Raw genomic sequence first — 17,495 nt, 5'->3', positions numbered from 1 at the left:
ATTGATTGCCACAACGTAAATAGGCCATACCCATAAATCATCTCTATAAGATGAGATCCTAACCCTCTGATCTGAAAACGGACCATTTGTAGAAACCTCTACAAATCAGAGGGTTAGGATCATCTTATGGTGCCTATTTACGTTGTGGCCCATCAAATGAACGGTTTCGATCATCCTATGTACCTAAGATGATCCTAACCCTCCGATCTGTAGAAGTTTCTAGAAATGGTCATGGAGATGATTCACGGTTTGGATCATCCAAAGAGTTGGGCCCACTGTACTTTTCTAAGTTTCTAAAAATACCGGACATCAAGTGCAAAATTAGTAACATATATCTACGTTCATACACCTAATTAAAGTGTATACACCCAAGCGTTTCCATATATGTACCACCGTGTTTGTTCAGACACACACAGGGAAGAAAAATATGGCAACAGAGGTTTCGGCGTGGGCAAAACCAGGTTCATGGGCTCTCGATTCAGAACAGCAAGAACCCTTAGAAATTCTCCAAAAAGACAACGAACGATTCGACTCGGACTTGACTCAGCAGAAACCCCTTTCTGATTTCCCTTCTCTCTCTGCAGCCACCATCAAACCTACAAAAAAGAAGAAATCTCAACCGGTCTCTCTGGCCGAGTTCACTACAGGAAAAATCGTCACCCATGGCGGATCCAAAGCCCAGGCCCAAACCCGGCCCGTCGGACTCACCCAAGAGGAACTCACCTTCCTCCCAACGGGCCCACGCGAGCGCTCCGCGGAAGAGCTCGAACGCTCCTCCTCCCGTCTCGGCGGCGGATTCCGTAATTACGGCTCCGGGGAGGAGGCGAATTCGGCGCGCTGGGGTTCGTCTAGGGTTTCGGATGAGCCCCGGCGAAATGGAGGGTTAGGGTTTAATAGGGAGTCGGCGCCGTCTCGTGCTGATGAGATTGATGACTGGGGCGCCGGGAAGAAATCGGCCCCACCCGCGTTCGAGAGGAGAGATAGAGGGGAGAGAGGGGGTTTCTTTGATTCACAATCTAGGGCTGATGAATCTGAGAGTTGGGTTTCAAATAAGAGCTTTGTGACTTCTGAAACCCGAAGAGGCGGGTTAGGGTTTGATGGTTACAAGGAGAAGAGAGGTGGTGGGTTTGAGATGTTTCAGAAGGAGGGATTGAATGGTGGGGATTCGGATTCGTGGGGCAGGAAGAAGGAAGAAGGGAGTGGGAGGCCGCGGATTGTGTTGCAGCCTCGGACGGTGCCGGTGAGTAATGGGGAGGGGCTGGCGAGAGCGAAGGGTTCGAACCCGTTTGGGGAAGCTCGGCCGAGGGAGGAGGTTTTGGCGGAGAAAGGGCAGGATTGGAAGATGATCGATGAGAAGATTGAGTCGATGAAGATTAAGGAGCTGGGTTCTGGTGGATTGGATGGGCCGTCCTTTGGGAAGAAGAGTTTTGGGAGTGGGAATGGGCGGGGTGGTCTGTCTGAGGATCGGACGGAGATGAATTGGAGGAAGACTGATTCCGCTGATGTTAGTCCAAGGTCTGTTATTGTATTCTCTTCCCTCAGTTGACTGCTTTGATTGATCAAAACTGATTATTCGACTCAAAATTGGGTTTAATTTTAGTATGTTTTGAGTTTCTAAGTATGTTTGATTGAACTGTGTATAGTTTGAGTTTCTTAGTATGTTTAATTTTAGTATGTTTGAGTTTCTTAGTGTGTTTGATTGAATTGTGTATATAGTTTGATATGTTTGATTTAATTGTGTATAGTTTGAGTTTCTTAGTGTGTGTAATTTTAGAATGATTGAATTGTGATCACCTAAGGCCCTGTTCGTTTTGGATCATATCGTTTGTTTGAGTTTTTTATTCTATGCTGTGAAAACACTACTTTTATCTGCCAGACTTGTTTATGTCAGTGATTTCTCTTTTTCTTATTTGGACTGTAGAGATTATTGAACAATAATTCTACCATGTGATTGATTGAATTGTTTATAGTTAGGTTAATCAGCTAATGGGTTTTAGGAGAAATTTGTATGAATACTAGTAGGGCTGCAATAGGGTTGGGTTGGGTCGGGTTTTTCAAAACCCTAGCCCAACCCTGGATCCCATTATCTCAGCCCTGACCCGCCCTGACCCGCCCTGACCTATAGTTAGGTTAATCAGCTAATGGGTTTTAGGAGAAATTTGTATGAATACTAGTAGGGCTGCAATAGGGTCGGGTTGGGTCGGGTTTTTCAAAACCCTAGCCCAACCCTGGATCCCATTATCTCAGCCCTGACCCGCCCTGACCTTGAGTCAGGGCCGAAAAACCTCAACCCATTGCCCGCCCTACAGGGCTCAATGCTGGCCTTGGCCTAATTGACCCTAGTGCAAATACCTATTAAGAGTGCGAAAAATAAAGCAACCACTTATCATATAGAACAAAATGATCAATAAACAGAGAAAGGGAACAAAATAAGACAATATGAATTCAACAACATGACGGGCAACCGAGACAATTAATAATAATAATCTAAAGAAACATCAATCCAAGATAATAGAAAACATTAGCAAAAGAAACATGCACAGATGATTCAATTCTATAATAGAAAACTTAGGGTCGGGCCGGGTCAGGGTACCTGAGGCATTAACCTAGAACCCGACCCAACCTGAGTCAGGGTCTAAAAAAATGAACCCTGACCCGCCCTTAGGGTTGGAAAATCCAGCCCTGACCCTGTTCAGGCTCAGGGCGGGTCAGGGCTGCAGGGCCAAACTTGCACCCCTAAATACTAGTTCCCATGTATTATACTTTGTTCCAAAATATTGTTGTGTGGTACCTTTGATCCCAAAATGGTTAGTACGAGATGGTCTGTTTGTTAATGCTTATGATCAGTTAGTCTTACATGAAAATAATGAATTCTTTTTGTTACGAGATAATTATACATGGTTTTTTTTGTACAGGTGAACTGTTGCCTTGGGCTATTAATTTTATCTATAATCTTATATTGTTCAATCTATATGGCCTTCTGACTTCTACTTAAGTTTAGTTTATGAATTCACGATCTTGATATTTATAGTTGCAAAGCGGTCATCCCCCTCACCATATAATCACATTATTCCCCCTCTATCGGTCGCTAAAAGGTATAGGTTCGGAAATGCATGGAACAAAGACTACTCGCCTAACCAAAGATCTAGCCAAAATCTAGTTTCCTCCCCTCTCAAACTAACAAAGGTCTCATATACACCTAGGACCACGTATAGTTTTCAATGCACCCAATTCTTTTCCTATATGTGCGTTCCTACTCTCCCAATACCACTATCCCCTCCCGTATATAACCTAATGTTTAAATACTCGTTGACTCGACTTGGAACTCGCCCGAGACGACTCCCTTTTACCTTGGCCGTGTTCCACGTTGCACCGCATTCCGCATTCCACATTCCGCATTTTACCCTACAGAGTCAATACAAACTTCTTTGACTCTCCCGAGTTATGACCATGTCAACGACGTTCTTGGTCGCGTCCGCGCCAAGTTGACAAGGATTTTTCTTGGCCGAGTTCCGTGTCACATCCGCATTTTTAAACACTGATATAATCCCATTTATTTCGTGCCATACTGCATCTTTCTCTTTGCCATATCTCAATAGCCACTTATGTAGTAACATTTTTTACACATCCTTAATCTTCCAATACCAATGTTTCTATGTTTCTTTGATTTGCATACCTTCTTCCCGTTCATTAGGTGCTTCAACTTTTTATTGGATTCCTCTCTCTCTCTCTCTCTCTCTCGGCAAACTGAAGATGTGATACAGGGATCCATTCACAATGATTGAGAACATTGGCGGAGGCATACAAGCTATTATCCGCCACCATCTTTCCCCAAACCCAATTTTTTCTAATTAAATTTGACAAAATTCCACTTTTCGTTGTTAAAAGCTATCTCCATACCAATATTGCAAATGATGTGTTACATGCCAGCGCCAGCCCTTTTCCATATGTCAATAACTTCATTTGCAATGACTATACCATCCAATATTTTTCTGCCTTCGATGAAAGTTGCTTGGAATTGCGATATAACTCCCTCCATATCCTCTTTCATTCTTTTTTCAAGAACTTTGGCTGTGATTTTGTACGCGCTATGAACTAGACTGATCGTCTAAATTCCTTCGACCCAACTGCTCCTTTCGTTAGAATGAGTAATAATCTTGGTGTTGGATTCCTTTCCGAGCTTGCCTCTAGTATGAAATTCTGCTACAAACTCGGTTACATCCTCTTTGATCGTCTTCCAGTATCTTTGATATAATTCCATAGGAAAGCCCTCATTTCTAAGGCTGTCTTTCTTCATGTTAATTATAGATGATCTTGCTTCCATTTCTTCAAACTCTCTTTCCAGCCACCCGCTCTGATCCTGTTCAAACTTCAAAGTGCTTAAATTCTATCCTTCCCAGTTTAGGTTTCCAACATTGTTCCTTCGAATATACTTTTGCAAAGTACCGAACATTCATCTAAACGGACCCCCCCTCCCGACCCCTCCTAGCCTGGTTGGTTGATGCTAAAATAGTTACCGGATTCGCCAACTGCCCTCCGATCCGCGATCTGGGGTCGCACGATCCCAAACGTGGTTCGCTAGCGACCCGGATCGCCAAAAATGACGAACCGCGGCGACCCGCGAGAGAGAAAGAGAGATATGCATGTAGACTAACTAAGAGAGAGATGGAGAGAGAGCTACAAATTTTATATATTTTGGGTTGAATTGGAACTAGAGCTTTATTTTTGAAAAAAATATGTAGGGCATACATGAGGTTTTTTTATTTTTTTATAAAATGGATGTAGTATTGGACTATGGAAGGATATTCATATATTCCAACAGGAACTTTCCTTTTGAAAAAATATGTATGACATACATGAGGTTATTATATTTTGTGTATTAAATGTATGCAGTGTGTACTTGTAGACACCCCATTTTGACCGAACCCCTTTTACCCTTTTGTTTTGGTTAGAAACCCCATTAGACTAATGTTTTAGAGTCATAAATCTTGCCCTAGAGTAGGTTAGGGTCCCAGGTAGGTTCCTCTAAAATTTCGTCCGAATCCGTTGAGGTTTGCCCAATAAATGTGTGAAGTTCGTAGCATAGTGCAGTATAGGAATAAGGAGGGTGGAATATCTGATAGGAGAGTGTCAATATCATCTCTATGGGTAATAACAATAAGAGTCAATTGTTCTTCCCATGTTTTTTTATCTTGGTCACCCCCTGCTGAGTGAATAATAGTCATACATATATACATAAGGGAGCTGCCCAAGTGAGATTTGAGAGGGAGGGGGGGGGGGGGGGGGGGGTAAAATACCATATAATGTTGATCAAAAGCATGAAAGGGAGGTGAATTATCCCGTCTATGCCTCGGCCATTTTCGCGCGCCCACCATTTTGGTGGTGCGCCTATAAAAAAATGGTAGTGCTAATATTAGTCAATGCCTCTTTATATAAAAGCAGAAAATGAAAAATCAAGGGACTTCTCATTTTTCGTTCCAGCTGAGAGAGAGAGAGAGAGAGAGAGAGAGAGAGAGAGAGAGAGAGAGAGAGAGAGAGAGCCAAAAACCCAAACTCTAGATTCTTCTCCATTTTTCCGGCCAATCTCCGGCAAGTCCCGATTGAAATTCCGGCCGGTCTTGATCTTTTCTCTTTGTTGCATCTCCATCACAGCAACCATCATCTTCACAATTTGAAACCCAAATTCCAAAACCCTAACCCTGTTCGTCTTTGCCTTCTTCTCCTGCGGATCCGGTTGGATTCAGGCAAATCTCCGGTTGTTTAGTGTGCATTATATCTTCCAGCTATGTTTTCTTACATTCTATACTAGATAAGCTTCAAAACTCAAGATCTACCATACGCTAGTTTTATCCTCTAATTCCTTGAAACCCTAGATCCGAAGCTCCATAGCTTAGATCTGAACTATTCAAAGCTTTAACAGTGCTTGTATCGTAAGAGCAGACGAGAGGAGAAGGAGAATCAAATTACACTTGTTTTCTCGCCAATTTGATCAGGTAATTTCCTTTCTTTTCCTCAATTTGTCATTGCATGGATTCTGTGTTTAACTTGTCATAGTTATATTGAATTGGCCAGCATGTCTTGTTTGCTGTGGTGGTTTTGAACAAGTATTTATGAAGATAGTTGAGGCGTGGATGTTTGATACTAAGATTATCTTTTATTATGTCTGAATGGGAATGAATCCCTAAAAGATGGTTCCATCAGAATTTGATATAGGTATTGATTTTTTTTTTTAGGTCACGTTTTCTCTGATTATAGATCTTTGATATCATAGCTTCTTTAATAAATGGATAAGATCAGTGTGATGATTTGTCTTAATATTTTGCCCATTTTTAATTTTGAAATTTTTATGGTGATAAAGATCAGATCTGTAATTTTTCTTTGGATTGGATGTTGTCTCGAATGCTTAAGCTCATATCTGGAGTGGAATAAGTAGTTAGCTTGGCATAATCGTAACTGTAATGTCTTGTTTGAATTGATTTGCTGGGTTATATTCTTTTTGATTTTGGATTTTGATGTTGTAATGTTTTGAAAGAAAATGGAAGAACTCAAGGTGAGAATTTTCAGTTCACCTCACGTGCGCAGGGTTAAAATTTAAGGTCTTCCTGTTTAGTAGCTATTTCTGATTAAATTGTGTTTATTGTCTTTGCAAAACATGAGTTGTTGGTACTTGAAGTTAGATTCAAATTATTTTGTCTACATTTTATTTTATAATTTTTGGGTGAAATTGAGAAATGATTTGACTATTAATAGATGGTTCAATTAATCCTAGGTCAATCAGAGCAATGTTGTCATATTCACTTGAGTTCCATTCACCTACGCTTTCCTGTTAATGAGTAAAGATGGAAATAATACAATCATGGGTTGTCTTGCACAATGTTCTAACTTGCCAATGTTTAGTCATTCCTAAGTAATCTTAGCATAACCCTGTGCTTGTACCCATGTACCCACACTTGCACTTTGTTGACTTGTTCTTATTATGTTTAAGTAAGATTCTGAGAATCAAAGCTTTGTGACAGAAATATATTCGATGATTAATTTACTAATAGGAGCTTAGTCTCAAGAAATGGAAGTCATATAGAAGTCTAAAGATGTATTGGAGATGATACTGTTTCATAGTCACACTATTTCACATGCTTTACTGTTGCATAGTTAATTTTAAATTACATTTTGCTTCTTGTATGGATTATGCTTCTTTTACCTGTGTGATTTGTGGATGGTGTGATGAAGAACCTCCTGTTGTTTGAAGCTGAAATGAATAAGTGTAAGGGTCACATATGGTAACGGATATGCAATTTGCTTGTGCCATGTTTAGTGTGGTTTCCAAAGTAGTTATTCCATGATATGAATTATATTTTGCTACTATCAGGAGTTGTTTTCTGCACTGAACTTGGATATTCGTATTTAAAGGGATATTGAATATTCTGTCTCAAAAAAAATAAAAAATAAAAAAAATCTTAGAACAGGGCTCAGTCTCAAGAAATGGAAGTCATATAGAAGTCTAAAGATGTATTGGAGATGATAATGTTTCATAGTCACACTATTTCACATGCTTTACTGTTGCATAGTTAATTTTAAATTACATTTTGCTTCTTGTATGGATTATGCTTCTTTTACCTGTGTGATTTGTGGATGGTGTGAAGAAGAACCTCCTGTTGTTTGAAGCTGAAATGAATAAGTGTAAGGGTCACATATGGTAACGGATATGCAATTTGCTTGTGCCCGCCATGTTTAGTGTGGTTTCCAAAGTAGTTATTCCATGCTATGAATTATATTTTGCTACTATCAGGAGTTGTTTTCTGCACTGAACTTGGATATTCGTATTTAAAGGGATATTGAATATTCCGTCTCAAAAAAAAAAAAAAAAAAAAAAATCTTAGAACAGGGTTCAGTCTTTCTTCTTTTGTTAGATTTCAAAGTCTTATCCCAGCTAACCAGTTGTAATCGAAGTAGAGTGTATATATTGATTGTATCTTTTTCTTGATTCTTTTTGGAGTGAAATGATGATTATTTTTGTTGTCTGTATGATATATATTGATATGCCTTGTCTTTGATTCATTATTTTCATAAGCTCTACCTCCTCACATGCCGATGTTTTGACTAATTGCTTGAATGTGACTGGTGTGTATGATTATTCAGTGAGCTGAATGTGAATACCAGAAACAATGGAATGATATTATCTATTTACATTCAGTCTTCTCCAGGCTTGAATATGGCTAGCCTATACCTTATTAATGCATTTGTTTATAGGATGGAAAATATTTTGCCTTATTCTAAGTTGTTTTGGCAGTATATGTTTGGGTATATTGGTCCTACACAAATCAAATAGCATATACAGAGGGTTATGTATTTTATGATATGAGTTAGTCTCACATGAATCATGCCGTGTTCAGATTTGTGAGCCTTGATATGAAGATTAAAAAATGCGTGTGTTGTTTTCGTTATTATTTGTATGTAGGGTTATATGAGGATTTTTAATCTTATACATACAGGGGTAATATGATATTAGGCATATGTTGTTTCTCTTGATGTAATAAAAGATAATATTGGAATAATTATGTGGTAATATGTGTATCTAATTGCTTCTTCAGTCAGTTTGAATGGAATAACTCTGATTTCATGATTAGATGTTTGTGGATGAGGTCATCTTTACTTTTTCTGTTATTTCACAAATTTGATCATATTTCCTAAAGTTTCGGTTTAAAAAAAATATATTTGTTATTAACATCTGATAGTGTTTCCAGAGTAGTATGAGCATGTTACTTTATTACATTTTAGTAATAAGAATAGCTAATGACTTTATTAGATAAGGTTTAATGTTTCAGTTTTTCTTATACTTAGTGGTCACTTTCTTTTGTACTTCTTAATCATTTTATTATGTACTTTGGTTGTTTAGTTGTTCATTGGTATGAGCTAAATCTATTTGGCTCATGAAGGATGGATTAGCAGTAAATCTTTGGTTATACCTTGTTCCTTCCTTAGGATTTTGAGAGTTGTTTAGTTTCATTAATGATTAAGCCTTTTGAGTCATTCCTTTATTTCTCAGTGTAAGGGCGATGAAGGCAAGCCCATCCTTAGGTCACCTACCTGGTCCTAGTAGAAGTCCCTTCCTTTTTTCTTCTTTAGAAGACTTCTTTAGTCTATTGGACATATACCATAAACATTAGAACTCTTTCTTTGTTGCAAGGGCGATAAAGGCGTTAGCCCAAGCCCATCCTTAGGGGACTTGCTCAGTCCAAGTAGTGCTCCCCTCTTTATTTAGTAGACTAACACAGTCTTTTAGATATCTTTTAGATATTAGAACCCTTCTCATTGCAAGGGCAATGAAGGAGTAATCCTAAGCCCATCCTTAGGGGACTTGCTCTGTCTTAGTAGCTTGCTCAGTCCTAATAGCTTTCCCCTCTTTCATTTAGGAGGCTATCCCAGCCTTTTAGACATGTTTAGACATTAGACATTAGTAGCCCATTATTTAGAGGACTTGCCAAGTCTTGGTAGAATTTTTCCCTCTCTTTAGAGTCTTCTCTTTAGTCTTTTAGACACCTTTAAACCTTAGTAGCCCATTATTTAGAGGACTTGTCAAGTCCCAGTAGCATTTCCCATTCTCTTTTAGAAGATTTGTCTAGTCTTTTGGGTACCGTTAGATATTAGTTCCCCCTCATTGCAAGGGCAATGAAAGAGTTATCTAGAGCCCATATTAGGAGACACGCTCAGTCTCATTGAGACGATTTTCCTGTGGAGACAAGTCTCATTTAGAACCTACTCTTAGGGAGTTTACATTAGATGCATTAGAGAGTTTACTCATAGGAGGCATGCCTTGCCTCATTTATAGAATCCTGTATAAGTTGTACCCCAACTTGTACCCCCTGCTAGTTAGAGACCAATTTGGTTGTTTTGTTGCCTTGTCTCTATTTATCATTGCAGGAGCAATGATAGGGATACTTGGAGCCCCATAGGAGACGTGCTTTGTTTCATTAGTGTTAGATGTTTCCCCCATAGGAGACGTTTTGTCTTGTTAGTCCCTATTTTGGTAGCATTATTAGAGACTTTGACTCATTTATCGCTTTGGTAGCATTATTAGAGAGTCTTTGACTTATATGGACCATTTCTTAGTGTTTAATTAGGAGTTTATCCTTTAGAGTTGTTGCCGCTCTTCTTTATTAGAGACTAGCACAGTCTTATTAGAATCTTCTCTACTTGGGATCTTAGATCAGTTTCACTTTCCTTGGGATACTAGTTTACTCGTTTTGAGGTCATTTCACTTTTAGTGAGTTTGTTTGTTTGTGGTTTTCCCTTTGCCCTAGAATTTGGCCCTAGGGTGTTGCTTTATGTGTTTCCTTAGGTCTTTGACCAAAAGGGTGAAAACATCTTAAAATCTATAAACACCAGAAATTTAAAATTTAAAAACATTAAAACTTTTGAAAAATTTAAAAAGATTTTAGAAGCATAGGAGAGTTTGTTTCCGATCTACGTTGGCTTGATCATCTTTCACGAGGTACGTAGGCAGCTTGAGATCTTTATCCAAAGTCCAGTCAAACCTTTCAAAATAAGCATTTCAAACTTTGTAAATAAATCATTTAAACTCTTTAAAAAAAACATGAAAATGTTCTAAAACATTGTTTTCGAAAAGATCTTCCTCTAGAGCTAGGAGTTTGTCCTAGATAGAGAGTTTTAGGGTTAGGAGTTTGTCCTTGATCTGTTCTTTGATATGTTGTGTGTTTGGTTTGTGTTTGTGTTAGAGTTAGGAGTTTGTCCCAGCTAGGAACGCATCCGTCCGGTCAGTTGGCGATCAACATCGTCGACTGATGACTAGAATATGATGCGTTAGTTTGCCCATTGTTTTCCTTAGGACATACAGCCTAGTTACACATAGAATACAGGAACCACTTACATTAGTTTAAGGCTAACTTGCATTTAGTTAGGGCATATAGGAAGTCCTAAAATTCACAATTCACTTTAACCTAAATAATGTTCCAGAAGCTTTAAATAACTAGTCCGGTCTTTTAGGTCGAGTCTATGATAGATGTTTAGATGTCTTAGGCATTATAGTTTAGAATAGGCGCGAAGAACTATGTTGCTTTGATTCTCGTGGAGGTGGGGATACGTAGGCGGCTTTGGATGAATACCAGACCATCCAAAGAATCGGGTGAAATCGTTTAGAGTTTAGGGTTTGTTGTGTTGTGTCGTGTGTGGTATCGAGTTGTATTGTATGTTTTGTTGTGTTTTCTTACTTTCCTGTATAGACTTTATACCTTTAGCTGTAGCATGCATGCGTTTGCCCACCAGAACTTAGACACCCATTAGGCATGTCACTCATAACCTAGCAATGCTTAGGTGACACTCTTCTTTTATTATTTTGTGTATGCTTGTTATTTCTATCCTTGGGTCATGCATGTTTACGTAGACGTTCGCTTGGGGATATTTGTTCTCATTTCACATGATTTTCGTCCAAAACTCTTTAAAGTTAATAATAAATGGTATAAGAGACCAAGTGCTTGCACTCGGACGGGTTGAGATGCTCTTCGGACCTTCCTTATCAGTAATCAGGCACGGACTCATATATATTTCTGGTTATCTATTGCACAGAGGATTTGTTTTTGGGGTTCCATGGCCTATCTATGGATGGCGACTCTGAGTTATTTTAGGTACGTCTTGGTTTCGAGCTCTGGCTCCGGATCAAGAGGTATCTTTTTCATTTATCGCCACTCGTGCTATGCTGTGAGGGTGGCACCTGTTTCGAGAGTTTCTTGGTAGAACTTTCTTTCATGTGGATGATTCAAAAGGACCGACGGGGGACTCGTTTCTCTCTTCGCCTCCTCCGGACCGGGGTCCACAGTATTATGGACTGATATTCCTATATATATATATGCCCTCATCGTACCGCGTACCAGGCTACCATCGTACCCCGTTCCCGTACCACGTACCGGAACGATCCGCATTCCAAGTAACATTGTGCTAAACTTCAATGGTTCTAGTTAAGCAACCGGGGTCTGGCAGGTATTGAAGGTCTTCTCAAAGACAAAACTGGTTCGACCAATTGGACTTTCCCTGGTCCTATAGGAATCAAGGACTCTAATGAGGCGGAAGTGAGGGCTATTTGTCAGGGCATTAGATTGACGGTCAGAACAGATTTGGAAAATCTTATTGTGGAGGGCAACTCCCTCAATGGTTTTTTGGTAGGTTACTACACAAGATCTTGGATCGAGTGGAGGGTCACCCGGTTCAATTCTATCATATTCGATGATCGATTTATGGATAGTGGCGGACCTACTTGCTAGGACCAGAGTGGATCGGCCATCCCTTGAGATCTTCGATTTCTTACGTCATTGATGATTGTGATTGTTGTAATTTCTGATCCCCTTTGTGTTCTATGTTCTCATGACCTCCCCGGTCCTTGGCTCCTTTCTTTTTGTTAATAAAATTCCACCATTTCCAAAAAAAAGTACTGAACAATCAAGTTCTTAATGTGATTCTGTCTTCCACTAACTCCTTCCAATCTACTTAGCATTTAATACTGTTGATTTTCCTTCTTGCATCCACCATCCAATAGAAGAATTTGAATTCTTGAATTCTTGTCCCATTCCTTGAGTCATATATAACCCTCGACTTTGTCGTCAAACCCCGGAATCTCACACATCGCCATATCAAATTTAAAAAGTTCAGTTTTCCCTTCCAATCTTTCATTTCTAATAAGATTGGGCAGTGACATGATGTTGGGCCTGACAATGCTCTTTGCATTATAAGAGGAAGAACGCCATCCCATTCTCCATAGCTATCAATGGCCAATGGAAAATCATATAATTTTCAATGTTGGATGAATTTGGACAGTTTTTTCATAATTATATGCTTCGTTTGGTTGCACAAAAGCTCGGCAGCCGTCGGAACTTGGTTTGGATTTGGTATGCCATTCCACATTTGGTTGCCAAAAATGCATTGGACTCCCTTTGATTCCCTTGGATGTTTCTCATGTAATAATTGCTTGTCTCTTTCTTGTCCCCCTCTTTAAAAGCAAAGAATTATGGTTGAATTTTCTAGGGAATGATTCTCTCTCTCTCTCTCTCTCTCTTCCCTTTCTCTCCTCTCTCCCTATATTGGTAATGACACGCCATACTTTTTCTCCTACTCTCCGAGTATATGCCGCGCAACCACACACTACTGCACAATTTCCAAGGTAATTCTTGGCAAATCAAAATGCTTGTCTCCTCCATTTGACTTCCTATTCCATTACTCTCCGAGCCACCCCAAGCAACCAAACATAGAAGTGACTTCCTCAGATCTACTTTTCTCATGACAGTATCTATCTCTCTTAGTTCCTCCCATAATTTGTTTCAGTGTCTTTCCCTTGAAGTCCCATAAACCACCTTTGACATCCATCTGAAGTCGCTCCCCACCTTTGACATCCATCTGAAGTCGCTCCCCACCTTTGTTATCACAATAGATGTAGATTATTCCTTCTTTCTTGTGAGAATTTATCTTCATGCCAAATCACAATGATACCTCCCGCTGATCCTTTTGCATCAAGAGATGCCCATTCTATGTTCTACCCCATAAACAGTTAATTAGGGTTTAGTTCCCCCCCTCTATCTTCGATTCTGAAAGAACTATTCAACCAGTCCCAATCCTTGTTGCCAATTCTTTGACCGCATTCCGTTTTTCGGCTGCTCCTAGCCCCCTACTATTCCAAAAATTGATTTTCATATTCCACCCGAGTAGAATGTTTCCTAGTGCTTAAATTATTCCAACCCTTTCGGCTCCCACAACTCTTTTGCCTTGTTTTTTTAATGGTGTTGCTGTGCTTATCTCGATCTTCCATCTCCTTTAGCGTCTTCCCAGTTCCTTCCCCAACGTGTTAACAGGGAAACACTCAGGGTGGTGTGAGCCTTTTCTAAAGCATGATTTTCAAATTGAACATTGATTATTGCAAGGAGAAGCTTGTGGGCTGTGTGGTTAGGTGCTCCTACTATCTTGGACTCCTTTGAGATAGACGATATTCAATATCCTCAAATAAGATCTGATCCAAGGACACTTTGGGACTCGTTTGATGACACAAATTTGCCAATTTCTCTGTCTTCCAGGATCATGACTCTTAAAGCTGCAACTGTGACCTGCCTTTCTACTTTCTGTTAATCATCTGAATTCTCCACTATTTGCGTATAAAGTTGGAATAACATCAAAAGACTTTTTTATGTGTTCCGAGTCCAAAGTATCATTATGTGCATTTGGTTTTCTATAAGATGTTCTTTGTTTCATTGTATAAGACTTGCCCTTACAATATTATTTTTGAAAGGATAAATAACTTTATTAGATAAAATTAAAATTAAATGTCTACATCAGCGGGCAGCAACTTCCCATAGTACAAACTGAATGATTAATCCCTGATTTAATCATCCTTTTATTATTATTCTACTCCAAAGTCGATTTGTTCCTCCTGCTTATGCCAAGCTTCATGATAAGGTGAACTTTGATTCTTATGAACATTATGGAAGCTGTGTCTACCAGCTACATTGTAGACAATCTGGATGGAAATGAACGAGAGAAGACGGAAAATTACAGATATTAAGATATTAAAAAAGATCATCTATGAGAGTGCTTAGAGTGGGCTGTAATGACAAACTTTTTTTAAAGGAATGCAGGTTTTAATGGTGAGAAGGAAGTGAAACGCTTATTTAAAAAGTGCCTTTCCCAATCCCAAGTTTGTGATAGCACCTAGGTGGAAAACATCCCCATTGGTATGTATAAAGATGAACATTTCGATGGTGCAAGCAAAGTTAGGCCTGGACGTGCACAAATTATTAGGGACTGGAATGAAGATATTAGACTAACCTATTCTGGCTCTTCGGCAGGGTTTCAGGATTTAGATTCCGTTTTTTATGTGAGGAATCATATATTTAAGTAGATCCTCTTAAGCCCAGTTTGTTTTGTATTTTGAGAACTGATTGTGAGTCGAAAAAGAGGTAGGGGCAGACTGAAAACAACTTGGGTAGAAAATGTGAGGAAAGACTTGAGGGCTAGGAACATAACAGAGAACATGACCTTGGATAGGATAGAATGGAAGAAAATGATCCATGTAGACGAACCCAACTAGTGTCAGGATTAGATTTAGTTAACTTGAGCCGGGTATATCTTTTCACCTTCTTCATGAAATTTTTCTAAAGGATTCATTAGCCGACCCCAACTAGTTTGGGACAAAGGCTTAGTTGAGTTGAGTTGAGTATTGTGAGTCGAAAAACTGATTATTGGACTCAAATTTACCTTTCAGATGGTGCAAGGAGAGGCAAGGCTATCCATGGAAGTTAGCTGATATCTTTGAAACTCTTGAAGGAGGAGAGATCTATGAAATTCAGTTTTGGCGTGTGAAAGGAAAAGTTAACAGTGAGGCTGATAGATTAGCCAATGAAGGAGGGTCACACAATGATCTGATTTTTGAGACTTTATGATGGAGTAGAAGTTTATTAAACTGTTTAAAGTTTTTTGCATTCAGCCAATGAAATAGTATCATGCAATGTATCGGTTTATAAGAGACCTGTCAGAGTTGAAGTTTATTGCAGTATTTCAGGTTTTTTTTCCCTTGTAGAATTTTGGTCTGAGCACCGACCCACCCACCCACCCCCTCCCCCCCCCACACACACAAAATGTTGCTTCTCAAGAAGACCTTTTATAACCTGCTAGGTAATAGTGGTGCATTTGATGTTGGTACATCTCCTATAGAGTTCTCACCATACTCATTTGTTGGAGATGAAGGTATCCATCCTTCGTAAAGAAATTAATTTCTCTTCTGGATAGTGATCTCTGGTGTGAATCAGTTAAATTACACCCTAAGCGCTCAAACCTTCTCATTCGTTGTATGTTGCTATCTAATTATGGCTTTTCATCCTCATCAATGAGCTCCTTGTTATTGCTGGCCCCTTTCTCATTGAACTCTCCCTCCCTGCATAAATATTATCATCGATTGACCTGGTTTACTCAACACTCTACATACTTTAATTTCTGTTGGCTTTGACTGTTTATATTGGTGTAATTTTGTTATTTGAATGCAATCTTAATTGTCGCCCATCTTTGTTCTATTACTGGTATATTGGAGCTTATTACATCTCTTCAGAACGCAAATAATGTTCTCGCTGTCCCCATACTAGGGCTAATATGTAGCTACACTTGTTCTTAAAAAAATCCTCATACTAGGGCTAATGTAGCTACACTTGTTCTGAAAAAGAATCCCTTTACAAGCAGGTATTAACCTTTCTGAATCACCAAATGAGCATGTGCTTTTCATTCTCGAAACACTGATTTTTTCAGAAAATATAACATCCAGTTATGGTTTTCATTCTCGCATGTTTCAACTACAATATAGTCAAGCAATCAGATATATTTGCCTAATCTCCAACTAACTCTTTTTTGTTTGCTTCCTGTCATAATTATCGTCATTCAAATCATTTATACTGTTCTTGTGTGCTGTGTATTTGACTTCTTTTGGAAAACTGATATTGGAGTGTAGGGTGGAGAAAGTCGACGATGGAGTGGCCGATAACTGAAGAGAATGGGAGCGAGATTCTATTGAAATGATTCCAAATGTGTTCTAGTAATTATGGATTAGCAAATTGTTATGTTTCTTTATTTTTATTGTTATTTTCTTTCTCTTTCCTCCATTTTGGTTACTGTGGAAGGCAGGACAGAGACAGTTTTGGTAGTTTAAATGTGTGATTGTAGCCTAGAGGAGGCTGTTTGTATGGATATCACCACACTTCATATGGGTGTGTTTTTTTAAATCTTTTTTTTTTCATCTTTTTCGTGTCAACCGACATTCGGATTATCATAGAGGACAATTTTTCTTTGCCATTTCTTATTCTCTTAAATAGATTAAGACAGTTTTCTGTATGTTCTGGAAGTTGGTATAAATCTGCTGCCTAGTTAAGTAAGCAGAGGGTGAAAGACCTTGAGAGATTTTTGTTCTGCTGAAGAGAAACCTGATAGTTGTTTTGTGATATTTAACAAATGATCAGAGTTCTTTAATTGTTCTTATGCGCACCAAACATGCGGGTGGCACTAATGGTAGCAGGTTGGAGTATGTATCCAGCTATTTCTGCAGTTTGGAGTATGTTTTCCTTTTTTTTTTAATTGGGAGATGATGATCTGCATTTACTCCTTTTTTTAGTGCTTAGGCTTCTCTATTTCTCCATTTGGATGTTATTGGAGTTACAATTACCAAAAAGCTGTAACATTCAATGGAAAGTGTAAAATAACAAAGTGTGTCATATCAATACAAAGGGGTTTGAATATCTTGTTATATAGGTAGGCTTTGTTCTGAGAATCGAACTGTGAGCTGGACCAGTGAAGGTGCTGGTCTGGTCTGAACCGGTTCACCACCATATCTTAACGATTTTGGGTGATATGGCCAAATTGGTAGTTGCTACGGGTTTGATTGGATTGAGACTTGGTATGAAACTTACAAAGTGGTAACTTCCAAATTCAGAGAGAAACCTTGGAATTAAAAATCGGCAATCTAG

General features: G+C 39.0%; 1 protein-coding gene across 1 annotated transcript; it reads left to right on the top strand.

The window, feature by feature from the left end:
- The first annotated feature begins 390 nt into the window (after positions 1–390).
- On the top strand, positions 391–16,866 carry LOC143854543 (eukaryotic translation initiation factor 4B3-like). The gene is made up of 2 exons (XM_077364564.1): positions 391–1,515; positions 16,487–16,866. Exons 1-2 carry the CDS (start codon positions 428–430, stop codon positions 16,521–16,523), a joined length of 1,125 nt encoding a protein of 374 aa, XP_077220679.1. The 5' UTR covers positions 391–427; the 3' UTR covers positions 16,524–16,866.
- Positions 16,867–17,495: the final 629 nt, after the last annotated feature.

This window comes from Tasmannia lanceolata, unplaced genomic scaffold, assembly GCF_043159265.1.
Source record: "Tasmannia lanceolata isolate RefF3 unplaced genomic scaffold, GAP_Taslan_0.1 ptg000020l, whole genome shotgun sequence".
Classification (NCBI taxonomy): domain Eukaryota; kingdom Viridiplantae; phylum Streptophyta; class Magnoliopsida; order Canellales; family Winteraceae; genus Tasmannia; species Tasmannia lanceolata.
This window is presented reverse-complemented; position numbering and strand designations above follow the sequence as displayed.

What these genes read in the sequence shown, in the direction of transcription:
- LOC143854543 (XM_077364564.1), top strand. Translation starts at nt 428, where the DNA reads ATGGCAACAGAGGTTTCGGCGTGGGCAAAACCAGGTTCATGGGCTCTC. An exon ending in TCCGCTGATGTTAGTCCAAG is followed by an intron (nt 1,516 to 16,486) that starts GTCTGTTATTGT and finishes ATTGGAGTGTAG; the next exon opens with GGTGGAGAAAGTCGACGATG.